The sequence below is a fragment of the Trichomycterus rosablanca genome, chromosome 9 (assembly GCF_030014385.1).
Source record: "Trichomycterus rosablanca isolate fTriRos1 chromosome 9, fTriRos1.hap1, whole genome shotgun sequence".
In the NCBI taxonomy this organism is placed as follows: Eukaryota; Metazoa; Chordata; class Actinopteri; order Siluriformes; family Trichomycteridae; genus Trichomycterus; species Trichomycterus rosablanca.
The window spans coordinates 39,393,149-39,408,839 of NC_085996.1; the positions used below are offsets into that span (position 1 = coordinate 39,393,149).

At 39.4% G+C, this 15,691-nt stretch overlaps 1 protein-coding gene across 9 annotated transcripts in view; it reads right to left on the bottom strand.

Annotated features, from left to right (window-relative positions):
• The window catches only part of afdna (afadin, adherens junction formation factor a), a 130,928-nt gene that overhangs the window by 63,385 nt on the left and 51,852 nt on the right, over positions 1-15,691 (bottom strand). For 6 of the 9 annotated variants that reach the window (XM_063002415.1, XM_063002416.1, XM_063002414.1 and 3 more), the window contains exons 6-13: positions 15,367-15,524; positions 14,877-14,970; positions 14,642-14,779; positions 13,902-13,943; positions 12,788-12,882; positions 11,740-11,993; positions 2,412-2,481; positions 190-290 (exon numbers count right to left, since the gene is read on the bottom strand). In XM_063002415.1, the coding sequence (XP_062858485.1) occupies positions 190-290; positions 2,412-2,481; positions 11,740-11,993; positions 12,788-12,882; positions 13,902-13,943; positions 14,642-14,779; positions 14,877-14,970; positions 15,367-15,524 (952 nt within the window). The remainder of the gene's footprint in view (positions 1-189; positions 291-2,411; positions 2,482-11,739; positions 11,994-12,787; positions 12,883-13,901; positions 13,944-14,641; positions 14,780-14,876; positions 14,971-15,366; positions 15,525-15,691) is intronic. The other 3 variants (XM_063002418.1, XM_063002417.1, XM_063002413.1) reach the window with 1 other exon arrangement.

Genomic DNA, 15,691 nt, shown 5'->3' on the forward strand with positions numbered 1-15,691 from the left:
ATTAATGGCTGTGTGTTGAGTTATTTTCAGAAGACAGTAAATCTACACTGCTATACAAGCTGTACACTGACTACTCTAAGTTATATCCAAGTTTCATGTCTATAGTGTTGTCCCATGAAAAGATATAATGAAATATTTGCAGAAATGTGAGGGGTGTACTCACTTTTGTGATACACTGTATATGCTCACCTTCCGTCCTGCTTGCCGAAGTTGGGCTGGTCGGCGCGGACCATGGGCTTCACCATACCTCTCTCACTCACCGTACTGGATCTATCCATTTCACCTGAGCTCTGCAACCACACACACACACACACACACACCATGAATACACACACACACGCTCCATGAATACACACACATCATGAATACACACACACACACGCTCCATGAATACACACGCTCCATGAATACACACACATCATGAATACACACACACACACGCTCCATGAATACACACGCTCCATGAATACACACACATCATGAATACACACACACACATGCTCCATGAATACACACACACACACGCTCCATGAATACACACACGCTCCATGAATACACACACACACGCTCCATGAATACACACACGCTCCATGAATACACACACACACGCTCCATGAATACACACACACACGCTCCATGAATACACACACATCATGAATACACACACACACACGCTCCATGAATACACACACACACACGCTCCATGAATACACACACACACACGCTCCATGAATACACACACATCATGAATACACACACACACACGCTCCATGAATACACACACACACGCTCCATGAATACACACACGCTCCATGAATACACACACACACGCTCCATGAATACACACACATCATGAATACACACACACACACGCTCCATGAATACACACACACACACGCTCCATGAATACACACACACACACGCTCCATGAATACACACACATCATGAATACACACACACACACGCTCCATGAATACACACACACACGCTCCATGAATACACACACGCTCCATGAATACACACACACACGCTCCATGAATACACACACATCATGAATACACACACACACACGCTCCATGAATACACACACACACACGCTCCATGAATACACACACACACACGCTCCATGAATACACACACACACGCTCCATGAATACACACACATCATGAATACACACACACACACGCTCCATGAATACACACACATCATGAATACACACACACACACGCTCCATGAATACACACACACACACACACCAATACACACACACACACCATGAATACACACACATCATGAACACACACCATGAATACACACACACACACACACACACACATCATGAATGCACACACACACACACACAAGCACCATGAACACACACACACATCATAAATATACACACACACATCATAAATATACACACACACACCATGAATACACACACACATCATAAATATACACACACACACACACACACACACACACCATGAATACACACACACATCATGAATATACACACACACACCATGAATACACACACACATCATAAATATACACACACACACCATGAATACACACACACATCATAAATATACACACACACACCATGAATACACACACACATCATAAATATACACACACACACACACACACACACACCATGAATACACACACACATCATGAATATACACACACACCATGAATACACACACACATCATAAATATACACACACACACCATGAATATACACACACACAATGAATATATACACACACACACCATGAATATACACACACACAATGAATATACACACACACACACCATGAATACACACACACACACGATGAATACACACACAAACCATGAACACACACATGCACCATGAATACACACACACACACACACGATGAATACACACACAAACCATGAACACACACATGCACCATGAATACACACACACACCGTGAATACACACACACACACACCATGAATACACACACAAACCATGAATACACACACACAAACCATGAATACACACACACAAACCATGAACACACACACACACCATGAATACACACACACACACACACACACCATGAATACACACACACCGTGAATACACACACACACCATGAATACACACACACATTATGAATACACACACAAACTATGAATACACACACACAAACCATGAACACACACACACACCATGAATACACACACACACACACACACACACACACACACACACACACACACACAAACCATGAACACACACACACACACCATGAATACACACACACACACACACACCATGAATACACACACAAACCATGAACACACACACACACACCATGAATACACACATCTTGCATCTCACACACACGAGGGAGTAAAACACAACACGTACCTTGCTGGTAGGAAAAGCGCTCCCACTGTAAACGTCCCCCTGCAGGTCGAAGGTCGTCTCAGGGACGCTCCTGAAGAACAGAGCACACACACAGAACACAGACGTTTATTAAACGATTGAGAAATTACATGACGTCGAACAGCACTGTGTCGATATCGGTCGATACGATATAATTCCGATATCGATATGAATAATACAAATGTCATAAAAACTGCCAAGAACACCAAAATTGGATGGCTGTACCTGCGAACCTCTTTTCTGGTTTCTGGCAAGAAATACAAGCTGAATACACGACTGAATTAGTCCTTCATCTCTTATCAGCTATTTCATCTGCTTCTTTTTCAGCTGTGCACAGTGGCGGAGCCAGACAATTTTCATAGTGGTGGCCAGACTGAGACCATTGCTCACACCGGGGTGGCACAGAAACTATCTGATACCTTATTCTTTTATGTGGCAGGTTGCTGTGGATCTAGTAGTGTTTTGGTCACTCACTCATTTACCTATACAGGCAGTGAGTGCCATGTAGAATTACATCAAGCCTAATAATAATAAGCTTTTTATTTTTTAAGTAAAAAACTAAAATATAGCCTAGAACCTTAACATTACGAGGAAGAATTTCAAAGATATTCCTTTGCAATACTTGATCATTTGACTGCAAACTTGTGTACTGATGAGACTCATCTGAACCCCAGAACATGCCAGTGTGAACGAACGGCTCCGTGCCTGTGGCGTACGTCACCACGCACTGACGTAATGAATATCGATCGAATTTGTTTAAAAATCATATCACCGTTATTGAAACATTTTCTATCGCGACATATATCGATATTGTATTATTGTCCAGCACTACACACAGCCTACAAGATCAATACGCTCTACTTTCCTCACCCTGTTTATTTACTGACCGGTTCTGTTACTGACTGAACTGATGAGCTGGAAACACACCAGTTAAATTAAATTCAACTTATTTTAATTTATTTGGGAATAAGATGATAATAGATCTACTTTATTTTATTATGGGAATGCAGAATTAAAATATCAAGGGATAAATAAAAGAAGCTTTTTAGTTCACTGATTCATGCTGCAACTCCCGAAACTCGATATATTTGGAATGGAACTGATATATGAATAGTTTTCATTTTATAAATATATCAAGTTTTATTTTATATATATATCAAGTTTCATTATATATATTAGTTTTCATTCCATATATCTAGTTTCATTTTATATATATCAAGTTTCATTTTATATATATCGAGTTTCATTTTATATATATCAAGTTTCATTTTATATATATCGAGTTTCATTTTATATATATCGAGTGTCATTTTATATATATCAAGTTTCATTTTATATATATCGAGTTTCATTTTATATATATCTAGTTTCATTTTATATATATCGAGTTTCATTTTATATATATCGAGTTTCATTTTATATATATCGAGTTTCATTTTATATATATCTAGTTTCATTTTATATATATCTAGTTTCATTTTATATATATCAAGTTTCATTTTATATATATCAAGTTTCATTTTATATATATCAAGTTTCATTTTATATACTGTATATCTAGTTTCATTTTATATATATCAAGTTTCATTTTATATATATCAAGTTTCATTTTATATATATTTATATATATATATATCAGTTTTCATTTAATATATATTGAGTTTCATTTCATTGCTATTTATTTCCTGTTTGGCTTGCCATAATATATATATATATATATACATACACACACACACACACACACACACACACACACACACACACAAGGGGTCTTCAAAAGTTTCTGCACTTTTATATTGTGGTCGGAAACAGTGAGGTTGGGAGGAGTAGTACAACCCCAAATCAGAAAAAGTTGGGACAGGATGGAAAATTTTTGTTTATTTATTTATTAGGATTTTAACGTCATGTTTTACACTTTGGTTACATTCATGACAGGAACGGTAGTTACTCATTACACAAGATTCATCAGTTTACAAGGTTATATCCAACACAGTCATGGACAATTTAGTGTCTCCAATTTACCTCACTTGCACGTCTTTGGACTGTGGGAAAAAACCGGAGCACCCGGAGGAAACCCTGGAATGGAGAATGCAAATAAAATAAAATAAATAAATGCAAATAAAATAAAATAAATAAATGCAAATAAAATAAAAACACAGAGTTTCTTACATTTACTTTGACTTTTATTTGATGTCAGACAGGATGAACCTGAGATATTTCATCTTTTATCTGCTCAACTTCATTTCATTTATTAATAAACATCCATTCCCGCATTTCAGGCCTGCAACACATTCCAGAAAAAGTTGGGACGGGGGCAATTTAGGGCTAGTAATGATGTGAAAGAACTAAATAATGATGTGATGTTAAACAGGTGATTGTGATCATGGTTTGGTACAAATACAGCATCCATGAAAGGCTGAGAGTCTCTGATGAGTAAAGATGATCAGAGGATCCAGTTTGTCCACAAATGTGAGAGAAAATGATTGAAATGTTTAAAAACAATGAACCTCAAAGAAAGATTGGAAGGAGTTTGCATGTTCTCCCTCTACAGTGCAGAATATCATTAAACCATTCAAGGGATCAGGAGGAATTTCAGTGTGTAAAGCACAGAGTAAATACAGTAAGAGAAAATAAAGAGTAGAATAAAATAAAATAAGAATATTGACTATGTAGTGTAATTACTATTATACAGGGAAACACTATATAAAATATAATAATGTAAAGCCATTTGCACGCTGTACATTGTATTCGTACATGTTGTACATTTGCTAAACACCACTTACATTTTTTGTAATCATATTTTTGACTTTTTGTTCTTCTGGAGGCCAGTAATTTACCTCAGAATAAATACAATATCAATCTGTCTATCCAGTCCACATGACACCAGAATAAGAGACCCGGGAGTCCTACAGTCAGTGAATGACAAGCCTGAAATGTTAAATAGAGGAGTGAGATCCTGCCCTCCAAACATCAGAGTTCCTTCTACTGAACCACATGAGAGGGTACAGACGGGGGGGGGCGTACAAAATAGTGCAGTGTTTATAACCGTCCTGGTAGATCTACCACACACACACACACACACACACACACACACACACACACACACACACACACACACACACAATTCTCGTTCACGTTCTCCAAGTCAGAGTTTTTCAAACCCTGGGTCGCAACCAGAGATGTTCACAAGTCCCAAAATACGAGTCCGAGTCGAGTCACGAGTCAATATAATCTACACAAAACATATATTATAAATGTAGCGTAGAAATAAAGAAATAATCTGTAAGTTCAGATAAAAACAACAACAGATTAGCGAGTGTATTTAGCCGTTTTACTTCGTGTCTTTACTTTCCTCCTCATTGTGTAAATGAATGTAATTTCTGTAACAAGAAGGTTCCAGTTAAAAGCTTCAACTGATACGTTTTGTTTTCATTACAGAACAAAAGCGCTCGATAAATCACGGCACAGCGGCCAAAATCCCAAACACAGCAAAAACAATCATAACCGCTGCTTACCTTAGCTTCTGTTCTTCCAGATGCTATTACATTTATAAGCGTGCGTCCCATTAGGAACAGAATCCGTTATTTTGTAAATGTGCTTATAATTAAAAACCTCCAAACTTTTCCCGGTCGTGAAGTAAAACAGGAAGTGGTTAGAAAGCCGATCGAGCGTTTCATTACCGCGTCATCTGTGTGACGCAAACTGAGTAAATGCAAATAACAGCATTTCTTACTAACAATTACAATCAGAAGCTCTGATTGGTTCAGAAAGCGTCTTTCAACCATCAGCACCGATTCTGTAGGAGCGTTCCATTCACCCCGGTTGTTCCTGTGAAGTGCACTACGTAGGGTATTCCACCATTTTAAGTGAGATTCTGATCAAAACGTAACGAGAATGTTGAAATGAAGTGAACTTCAAACTGTGTAGGGAGTAGGGAGCGACGCTTCATCACTACGCCGGAAGCTGGCTGGAACATTTACACATTGTGTGTGTTGTGGGTTAAGATGGGCGGAGCGTTACTATTATTAGAGAGCAGAATATGTATAATAATAATAATATATATATATATATATAAAATTGTCACACGTAACTAATGTTAACACATGCTGATGCTAGCGACTCTTGTTGTTCACGAGTCTTTTTTTTTTTTGAGTCAAGTCTGATTTTTTTTGTTTGTTTGGGTTTATTGCCATATTAGCAACACTGGCTATTTTATGGCATAGACATAGATCTTACTATTAGAATTTAGTAAAACGTGAAAATAAATAGTAAAAATAATAGTAAAAAAAAAAGTGCTTAGATCATTTGTTTAAAATTTAGACTTTCTAAAAAGTTAAGAATTTTAGATGGAGAAATCTTCTCGAATAGTTCTTTTATGTTCTCAACCCTGAAAAAAAAGTCTCTGATGGCTGAAACTGTAGGACATTCTAATAAAATATGTTTGATTGTTAGGGGTGCACCACAGAATTGACAGGTTGGTGCCTGCTCGCCAACCAGCAGGTGTCGGTGGGTGAGGGCAGTATGGCCGATTCGGCACCTAGTAATAACTGTCTGGTCGTGTTTATTTAAGAAATCTCGATTGTGTTTAATATTGAGGTTTGGAGTTATTTCATACAGTTTGTTTTGAGTATTGGTGGACCAGTCTTCTTGCCAGCTTATTTTGCAGTAGTAAGCATCAGTGTTTGGGATGTATCTCCAAGCAATATCTTTGTTTCTTGCTTCCTTTGCCAAGCTGTCTGCTTTTTCATTTCCCTCTATACCAGTCAAGTCTGAAGTCGCTGTGTGTCACAGACTCGAGTCCCCATCTCTGGTCATGACCCCCGGGTGGGTCGAGAGCCAAAAAAAAAGGGTCGGAGAAAAAAAAAAGAAATAAACTAATTTCAACAGCTATATGACTAAATTGGGAGGAAACTTGTAGAAAGGACACACAGGACGCAAACACAAACAAACAGAGTCCATGTTTATACTTAAATAAAGAAATCCAGACCAACAGGAACGGCGCATCGATGACAACCACGACTGTGGGGATGAATCACCGCTCCTGTGCTGCTCACATGTTCATAATGTTTGAGGTTCATATAAAAAATAAAAAATAAATAAAATCCTGTATTTGTGATTATCTTTTATTTATCTAAATAATGAGTGCCCTTTTATTTCTGACGTAGGTACAAACTATGCAAAACAATGCTGCACATTTCCCTTTTTGTTTAAAAATAAATAAACGAATAATTATAAATAAATTTGGCTGGAAAATTCGAGGTGAATAGCGCCAGCGCCCTCCGCTGTTTAAAGTGAATATCGATTCATTATACATGTAGACCGATTTGAATCGTTACACACGTGAGTCGATTTTTAACTGTCTTGTGGTGCATCGTTACATCCCTAGTGTTTAGCCATTTAACATCATTAATCTGCACCATGAGGCGTCCTAGCGATCCTACGGCAATACAGTTAGCAATCGCTTAGTCAAATGTGGAAGATGTGGAAGTGAAGCGGCTAAACACACGACACAAATTTTCGTATTTGGGACAGGACTTGAAGCCTCGCACCGTCGCTGGATGTTCTAGGTTTACATTCAACTATAAGGTAGCTGTGCTGTGTATCGTAGCTTCTACTGGTTCCATCGTTCAGTTTACGAAGCTCTCTGTGATGTCCGTGAGATGAAGCACGTTTCGCCTATTCATCCCGTCTGGTTTGGTCCCTCCACATCACAAGAACGAGCCAAACTCCAGCGTATAATCAGGACAGCGGAGAGGATGGTTGGATGCAGACCCCTCTCATCCTGGACATTTGCTTCTTTTGGGAGAAGACTCAGGGCCATTAAAACCAGTAGAACCAGACATGATTACAGCTTCTCTCCAGAGCTGTAGCACTTCTTAACCACGGTTCGTTACGTTACACGTCATACATGTGTACCATCGCCGAAACAAGTTCCTCGTATGTGTAACATACCTGCCAAAACAAAGTGATCCTGATTCTGAATAACGTTTAACGTTTTAAATAAACAGCGTTTCTGTTTTCGCAGTAGCAGTAGCATGTCTTCCATATGCTCACGACCCAGAGACCAGGGTTAGGGGTTGAAAAAGGTACAATTATATACTTAAACCCTCATGAAGCGACATCTCCGAGACTACGAGCGACAGACGAGACCTTTAGAAAACACCAGAATGTAAATCTAGTGATGTGTACTCACCAGCGCTGTTCTGTCCTCCTGTACACGTACAAACAGGTCAGTCCAAGTCTTCATCTGTAACTAGTGTGGTGTGTGTGTGTGTGTGTGTGTGTGCCCTGCCCTCCAGCGAACGCGCTGCCAGGCTGTCGCTTTACACTGACACAGAGCCACACCCACTCCATTCCACTCCATTCCACTCGGATCAGATTATAGACTTTCTCTGAGCCTCAGGCCTCTCATAACCTCGTCCTGCGTCCTCTCATTTTCCCTGCGTTTCCCTCCCTCTGCCACCCTGCTTCCCTTCAACTAAAATTCACCCGGTCTGACCCGCCCCGGCGGCGTCCTTTAACCGTCAGAAACCAGAATAAGACTCGGTTAGTATGAAGGTTGGTTAGTGTGTCTGTCGGTGGCTAATGATCAGATGGTCAGTTATCAGGTAGATACAAATGACAAAATTTGCATCATTAATCCAGACTGAATTAAATAATATAAAAATGCTAAAATATTTCGCATATATCTTACGATTACACTGTTATTATTATTATTATTATTTTACTATTATAATGAAGGTTTTCTGTTCTGTAATTTATTTTAGTTATTATTATTATTGTTAACATTTTACTATTCTAATAATGTTTTTTTGTTTCTTAACTCTTTAGTTTTTATTATTATTAATATTATTATTATTATTATTATTATTACACCATTAAAGTTTTTTAATTTATAAAATAATATAAAAATGCTGAAATATATTCAGCCTAAACAATAAAATTAATAATTAGATTTTATATTATTTTTGTTATTAACATTGTATTAAATGTATTATTACTTTATAGTTACATCACTATTCATAATATACATTAATATTATTATATAATTATTAGTATTTCTTTAATATACTATTATATTACTATTAATATATTTACATTCATTATTATAATTTTATATTATTATTATTATTTTATGATTGTTATTACTTTTGATATATTACTCTTATATCACTTTGTATTAATATTACCATTTGATAATTATTATTACTTTATACATATTATGTCACTGCTTATATATTTGTATATTAATTTCATATAAATATTTTTACTTCATTAATACTATATATATATATAATGCTACGATTCATATATTTATATTAATTATAAACAATTTATAATAATATAATATTAATTACAGCTGGCAGAGGAATGAACCTGTTTCTCTTTAGCGTGTACAAATAAATAATAAACTCTTTAACCTTTAAAACATGACAAGCCAAATGTTCGCACCTCTTTCATTTATACTTCCTGTTTACGTCATTTTTAATAGCTGCTGAGTGTGAAATGTATAAATGCAGGCAGGTGAGAGACTGATCACGTCAAACACAACCAATACACACACACACACACACACACACACACACACACACACACACACACACGTTTACCTATTACATACATGCTCCTATGTTTCTGTCATTATTGCTACTATTATTCAGAGTTACGATTACACTGTTATTACTATTATTATTATTCTCATCTAAGTTTTTACATTTTTTCTGTTTTTTTCTGACTTATTTTAGTCATCATCATTATTATTATTAATATTGTTATTATTTTACTATCATAATAAAGGTTTGTGCATTTTTTCTGGTGTTTTTCTGGTTTATTTTAGTTATTTTATTATTATTACTATTATTATTTTACTATTATAATGATGGTTTGTACATTTCTGATTTACTTCTTTACTTATTATTATTATCATCAATATTATTTTTATTTTTAATGCCAGTAAAGCAAATGAGACAGAAAAAAAGACCGAAAGAAGCAGAGAGAAAGATAGAGCAAGAGAAGGAGACATACAGACAGGCAAAAAGAGAGAGAGACAGACAGAGAGAGAAAATGAGACAGAGAGTGCGAGAGAAAGCGAGAGAGTGAGAGACAGACAGAAAGTGCGAGAGAGACAGACAGAGAGAGAGAGAGAGAGAGAGAGAGAGAAACTACTGATTTCTCTGACAGCTGAGCGCTCAGCATTATGCAAACCGGATACAACTGACAGCAACGCAAACACACACACACACACGTCACACACCAAACACACACACACACACACGTCACACACACACACACACACACACACACACACACACACACACACACACACACACACACACACACACAGTGCTGACTAACACTAATTTCCTCTGTATGGATAAAAGTAATGAGAACGAATGAGGTCCTGCTGCTGACTGAAAGCAGTAAATAATAAATATTATATTTTTAAGTGTTTTAAGTGTCACTAAAGCAAATCACCAGTCGTACTTTCATCCTTGGACAAATCTCTCTGAGCTGACTGAAGTCCACCAGCCTGCGTGTGTACGACCGATTATTATTTACATATTATTTACAGAGAACACCGATAAAACACGCCGCTTTTAGACGCCTCGACCTTTGTGTGTTTTTCATTTTTACACATCAATTTCCACTTAATAACTCAAGTATTCAGACCCTCTGCTCAGAAGAAGTAGAGACACCTTCGTTAGTAACCGCAATAACAGGTTAATAACAGAGTAATCTCTGATATGTCTCGGCAAGTTTCGAACGTCTGGATTTGGGTGGTTTTTCTAGGTTCAAATCTCAGCAGTGCTGTTGGCCAGACGGTCGTCTACACAGACCCGACTGGCTGTGTCTACAGTTACATTTTATCCAAAGTGACTTACAGTACTGTGATAGTACACTGACTAAGCAATTGAGGGTTAAGGGCCTTGCTCAAGGGCCCTACAGTGGCAACCTGGCAGTGGTAGGGCTTGAACCAGCGACCTTTTGATTACTAGTCCAGTACCTTAACCACTAGGCTACAACTGCCTAAAGTTAAGGGCTGGATGATAAATGCAAGCCCGGTCTCCCCGTTTTACAGGCTGAATGAAACCGTACAGATAAACAGTTCGTCTCATCTGCGGTGCTTTGAAAGGGTCAGGGGCAAACAGGGTCAAAGTTCAAACAGATTAAACTCTGAGCTCAGCGGCAAGCGGTAAAAACCGAGCGGCAAAGCAGCAAAAAACGCCCCGCAAATGCGGCTCTACTGTTTATCTGGTGGACTGAGCTTTAGCTTCTAACAGTCCAGATCACAGCGACGGTCCGTACTCACCCCGACTTGTGTCTGCCCTTCACCATGCCGGCCGGGTCCCTCCTGGCCACGCCGTGGTCGTAACTGGGGTCCACGAACTTGAAGACGTGGGCGGCTCCGAACTGCAGGGTCATCCCGCTGCGCAGCACCGTGGTGTCCGAGATCCTCTGACCGTCCACGAAGGTCTCGGAGTCCAGACTGGCCGGGCTGACCGTCACCAGTCCGTCGGCGTGCATCAGGTTACAGTGGTGAGGGAGAATCCCGGGTCCGAACAGCTGTCGGTGAAAACGAATCAAAGAATTAAAAACCTGCACAACCAAAATAAAACTAAAATACACCACATGAGCAGAAGTATTCGGACGCCTGACTTCTTCCTTTATCAGACGTGTACGTCAGTATTAGTATTTATTTTATAAAAATAAAACTATGAGTTATTTTGAGTGTGACCTATACATCATCCAACATTCAGTTGCTAAAATACTAAAAAAAAAAAAAAAATTCAGTTACTAAAATCCTGAAAATAAAAATTCAGTTACTAAGATACTAAAAATTTAAATAAATATTTGTTACTAAAATACTAAAATTTTACATGTAGATACTAAAATACTAAACATAAAAATAAAAATTTAGTTACCAAGATACTAAAAATAAAGATTTAGTTACTAAGATACTAAAAATAAAGATTTAGTTACTAAGATACTAAAAATAAAGATTTAGTTACTAAGATACTAAAAATAAAGATTTAGTTACTAAGATACTAAAAATAAAGATTTAGTTAGTAAAATACTAAAAATGAAAATAAACATTTTAGGTACTAAAACACTAAAAATAAAAATTCAGTCAGTAAAATACTAAAAATGAAAAAAATGTAGTTACTAAAATACTAAAAATAAAAATTTAGATACTAAAATACTAAAAATATTATATAATATATATAAATTATAAACTATATACATAGTATATACATACACTAATGTTTAGTCTGTAAAGCACCCTTGGGTGACAGGTGAAAGATGCTATATAAATTGAAATTATTACTATTATTATTATTATTCTTTACGTTACGTACCTGGATGTTACCTTCCTCGTTGCGGTCCGATCCCACCTCAGTGAGGCTGTGCTGCAGCCGGTACAGTTTGGGTTTATCTCTGGAGTCGGAACCATCTACAAACACACGCAGCTCAGTGAGACGGACAGCCATTAAAATCACAGTGAAACTCGTTAAAGCCACTAAAGTAAAGTAACAAACTCTGCTGAATACGCTGGAGAGATTTCGAGCATCGTTACTGTGACCTAAAGCCAATGATCTGTTAATAGGGGTGTTTCGGGTTCAGACCTTAGCGGTGTTAGTGGCCGGCCGGCATGGAGTCTACGCAAACGAAAACCCTTCACAACTGAAATAACTCTGAGTCTTGAACTGGTTCTGTTCAGGCTACAAAGAACCTTGGTGCCGTGTCAGGAACCGGCCCACGTTCGCACCAGTTTTTACTGAAACCGAGGATGTCTCACCAACGGAGGGCGCTAAACAACACAGATCCAATTCATTTGTGGTGAAAATGCACCAAACGGCTCAAAATTAGAACACTGGAACAGATTGGAACAGAACCCTCTTCCAGACTCTCTACGCGATACAGATCTCAATAAGAACCTGCACAGTCGGTACCGCGTGCATGTCTAAGGGGGCTTGTGTTGAGCTGAAGCAGTACAGGCGGAATGCGATCGATCGGTTGGAGGAAAAATTGGGAAATTGGGGCTTTAAAAAAATAAAATAATATATCATGTTAGCCAACAACCGTTAAGATCGGGTTCAAATCTATACAGACATGACTGGCTATGTGTGAAGGAGGAAGCCCTGCGATGGATTAGTGTCCTATCCTGGGTATCCCGGCCTTGCGCCCAGTGTTTCCCGGTGAAATTGGACCTGCCACGCCCCGACCAGAAAAAAAACAGATAAGAAAAATACAAATAAAATGAACAATTTCCAGGACTGATAAGTGTTGTTCCACGTATTGCAGTAACGAATGCATGAAAATAAACGAGCTCAGCCCTAGATGACGTCTCCCCCCCCAAAACGCCACTGTTTATTTCTATAATTGTGAGCGTAGGCGGGTCCGAGAGAACGTTAGGAGGACGGGCACGAGGGCAGAGAAGCGTGGGAGAGGAGGTGTGAAGAGGCGTGTTACCTTCATGCCGATAAGCGTAGTAGGCATAGTGATTCCCCCGCCCTGGTAGAGGAAGGACGCATGCAGAGGAGCCAGAAGCAGAGAGAGCGACCACACACACAGACAGACAGACAGACAGACAGACAGACAGACAGACGAAACACACAAGAGAGGCAGCGGGGAAGAGAAACGTTAGCATGTCGGTTAACTGGCACCCACACAGAACCCCAAAACCAAACCTGGTAAGCTGGCACAGTACAGATTATTAGAGACACGGGGTCTGTCCCAAAACCTAGTGAGTCCGAACTATTCTTCCTGGGGGCCAGATGGAGTACAGAATACACAACTACGGGGCCACAGACTCCCGAGACGAGGGCGTGTCAGTTTAAGCCTTTTTCGGTACACGGAGGGAGACGTTAGCTGGCGTGCTAGCGGGTTGTGCCGCCTGAGACTAACCGTGTCCGCTTAGTAAGCTAAAACTGCGGTGGCGTAAAAGTAGAGCGTCTAAATAATCTGATCATGAGCTCCATGTCTGATCAGAATCGTCTCTACTGAGGCGGCTGATCAGGTAGGTATGGGGAGCGGGGCGGGTCACTAGGTTTGCAGACAGACCCGGTTGTTAGTGCATCGTTAGTGCTAATCATCATGGCAGCAGCAGGAGGACGAGGAGGGTCGAGGTACAAGCAGTAGTTGGAACCACACAACCATGGAAGTAATTAGGAATTAGGGTGCTGGGGTACTGCTGGATGTGCGTGTCGCACCTGGGCTGAGCTCGACCAGGTAGGGCAGCTTCTCCGGCGGCAGCATCCCGTGCATCGCCGACATCCTGTCGTCCACTCTGCGTCCCTTCTTCTGCATGAGATCCGGCGGACGCTTCTTCAGCTGGAACACCAGGGCCTCTGTGACACGATCAGCAAGGGTTACGAACTCGGACCGCTTTTGTTTATATGTCCCATATTAGTGCATGATACATTTTTGGAGAGGTTTTGGTCAGACCTGTATCACTGGTCCAGTCTCTGAAGATCTGTAAGGGACATTCTGTGTCCTCCAGCATGGTCTCCTTCACCGGCTTGTCATCGAAGTGCACCACCTACGAAACACCACATCAGCATCAGTTTAAAGCCTTTAAATGGAATTAATCTAAGCACAGTTTGCAGGTAGCATCGAATTCTGGTCACATGTGGCATTTTAAACCCACCCCAAAATATAAACACACCTCTGTACATCCCTCTCTACCCCTGTGACCCGCTTCACATCCCTTACAGGTACTGGTACAACTTTTTAAAAATTCTATACAATTAAAATACAATTCCACACTGTTAATTTAACATAAACAGATAACTCAGTCTACAGTACAGCAGGTTTATTCAGCAGAGTCGTATCCCTTCCATCGAGTGGTATTGACTGGCATAATGCCCAGCCCTAGGGCATCCAGAAAAAGAATAATTAAAGTAATAAATAAACGAGCTGGTGGATAAACCGGTACCCGGGCGATGCAGTACTCTCTGGGGTTCTCTTTCTCCAGGCCGTACTTCTCCAGCGCCTCGGCGACAGCGAAGTCTGCGGTGTCGGTGGTGGACAGCAGGATGGTTTTATAGGGGATGTTGGGCTTCAGACTGTCGGCGTAGATCCTCAGTGTCCCTCCTGAGGGTGGCAAAGAGGCAAAGTGGGCAAGATCAGCGCCCGAGCTCATCCCATGTGACGCATCACGTGACGACTGTGTGCAATTATTAATACGTCCTATTACAGCTGATCTCAGTGCTTGATTAAAATGCCACCTTTAGTGGCTGATGTGTGTTGATCTGGTATGA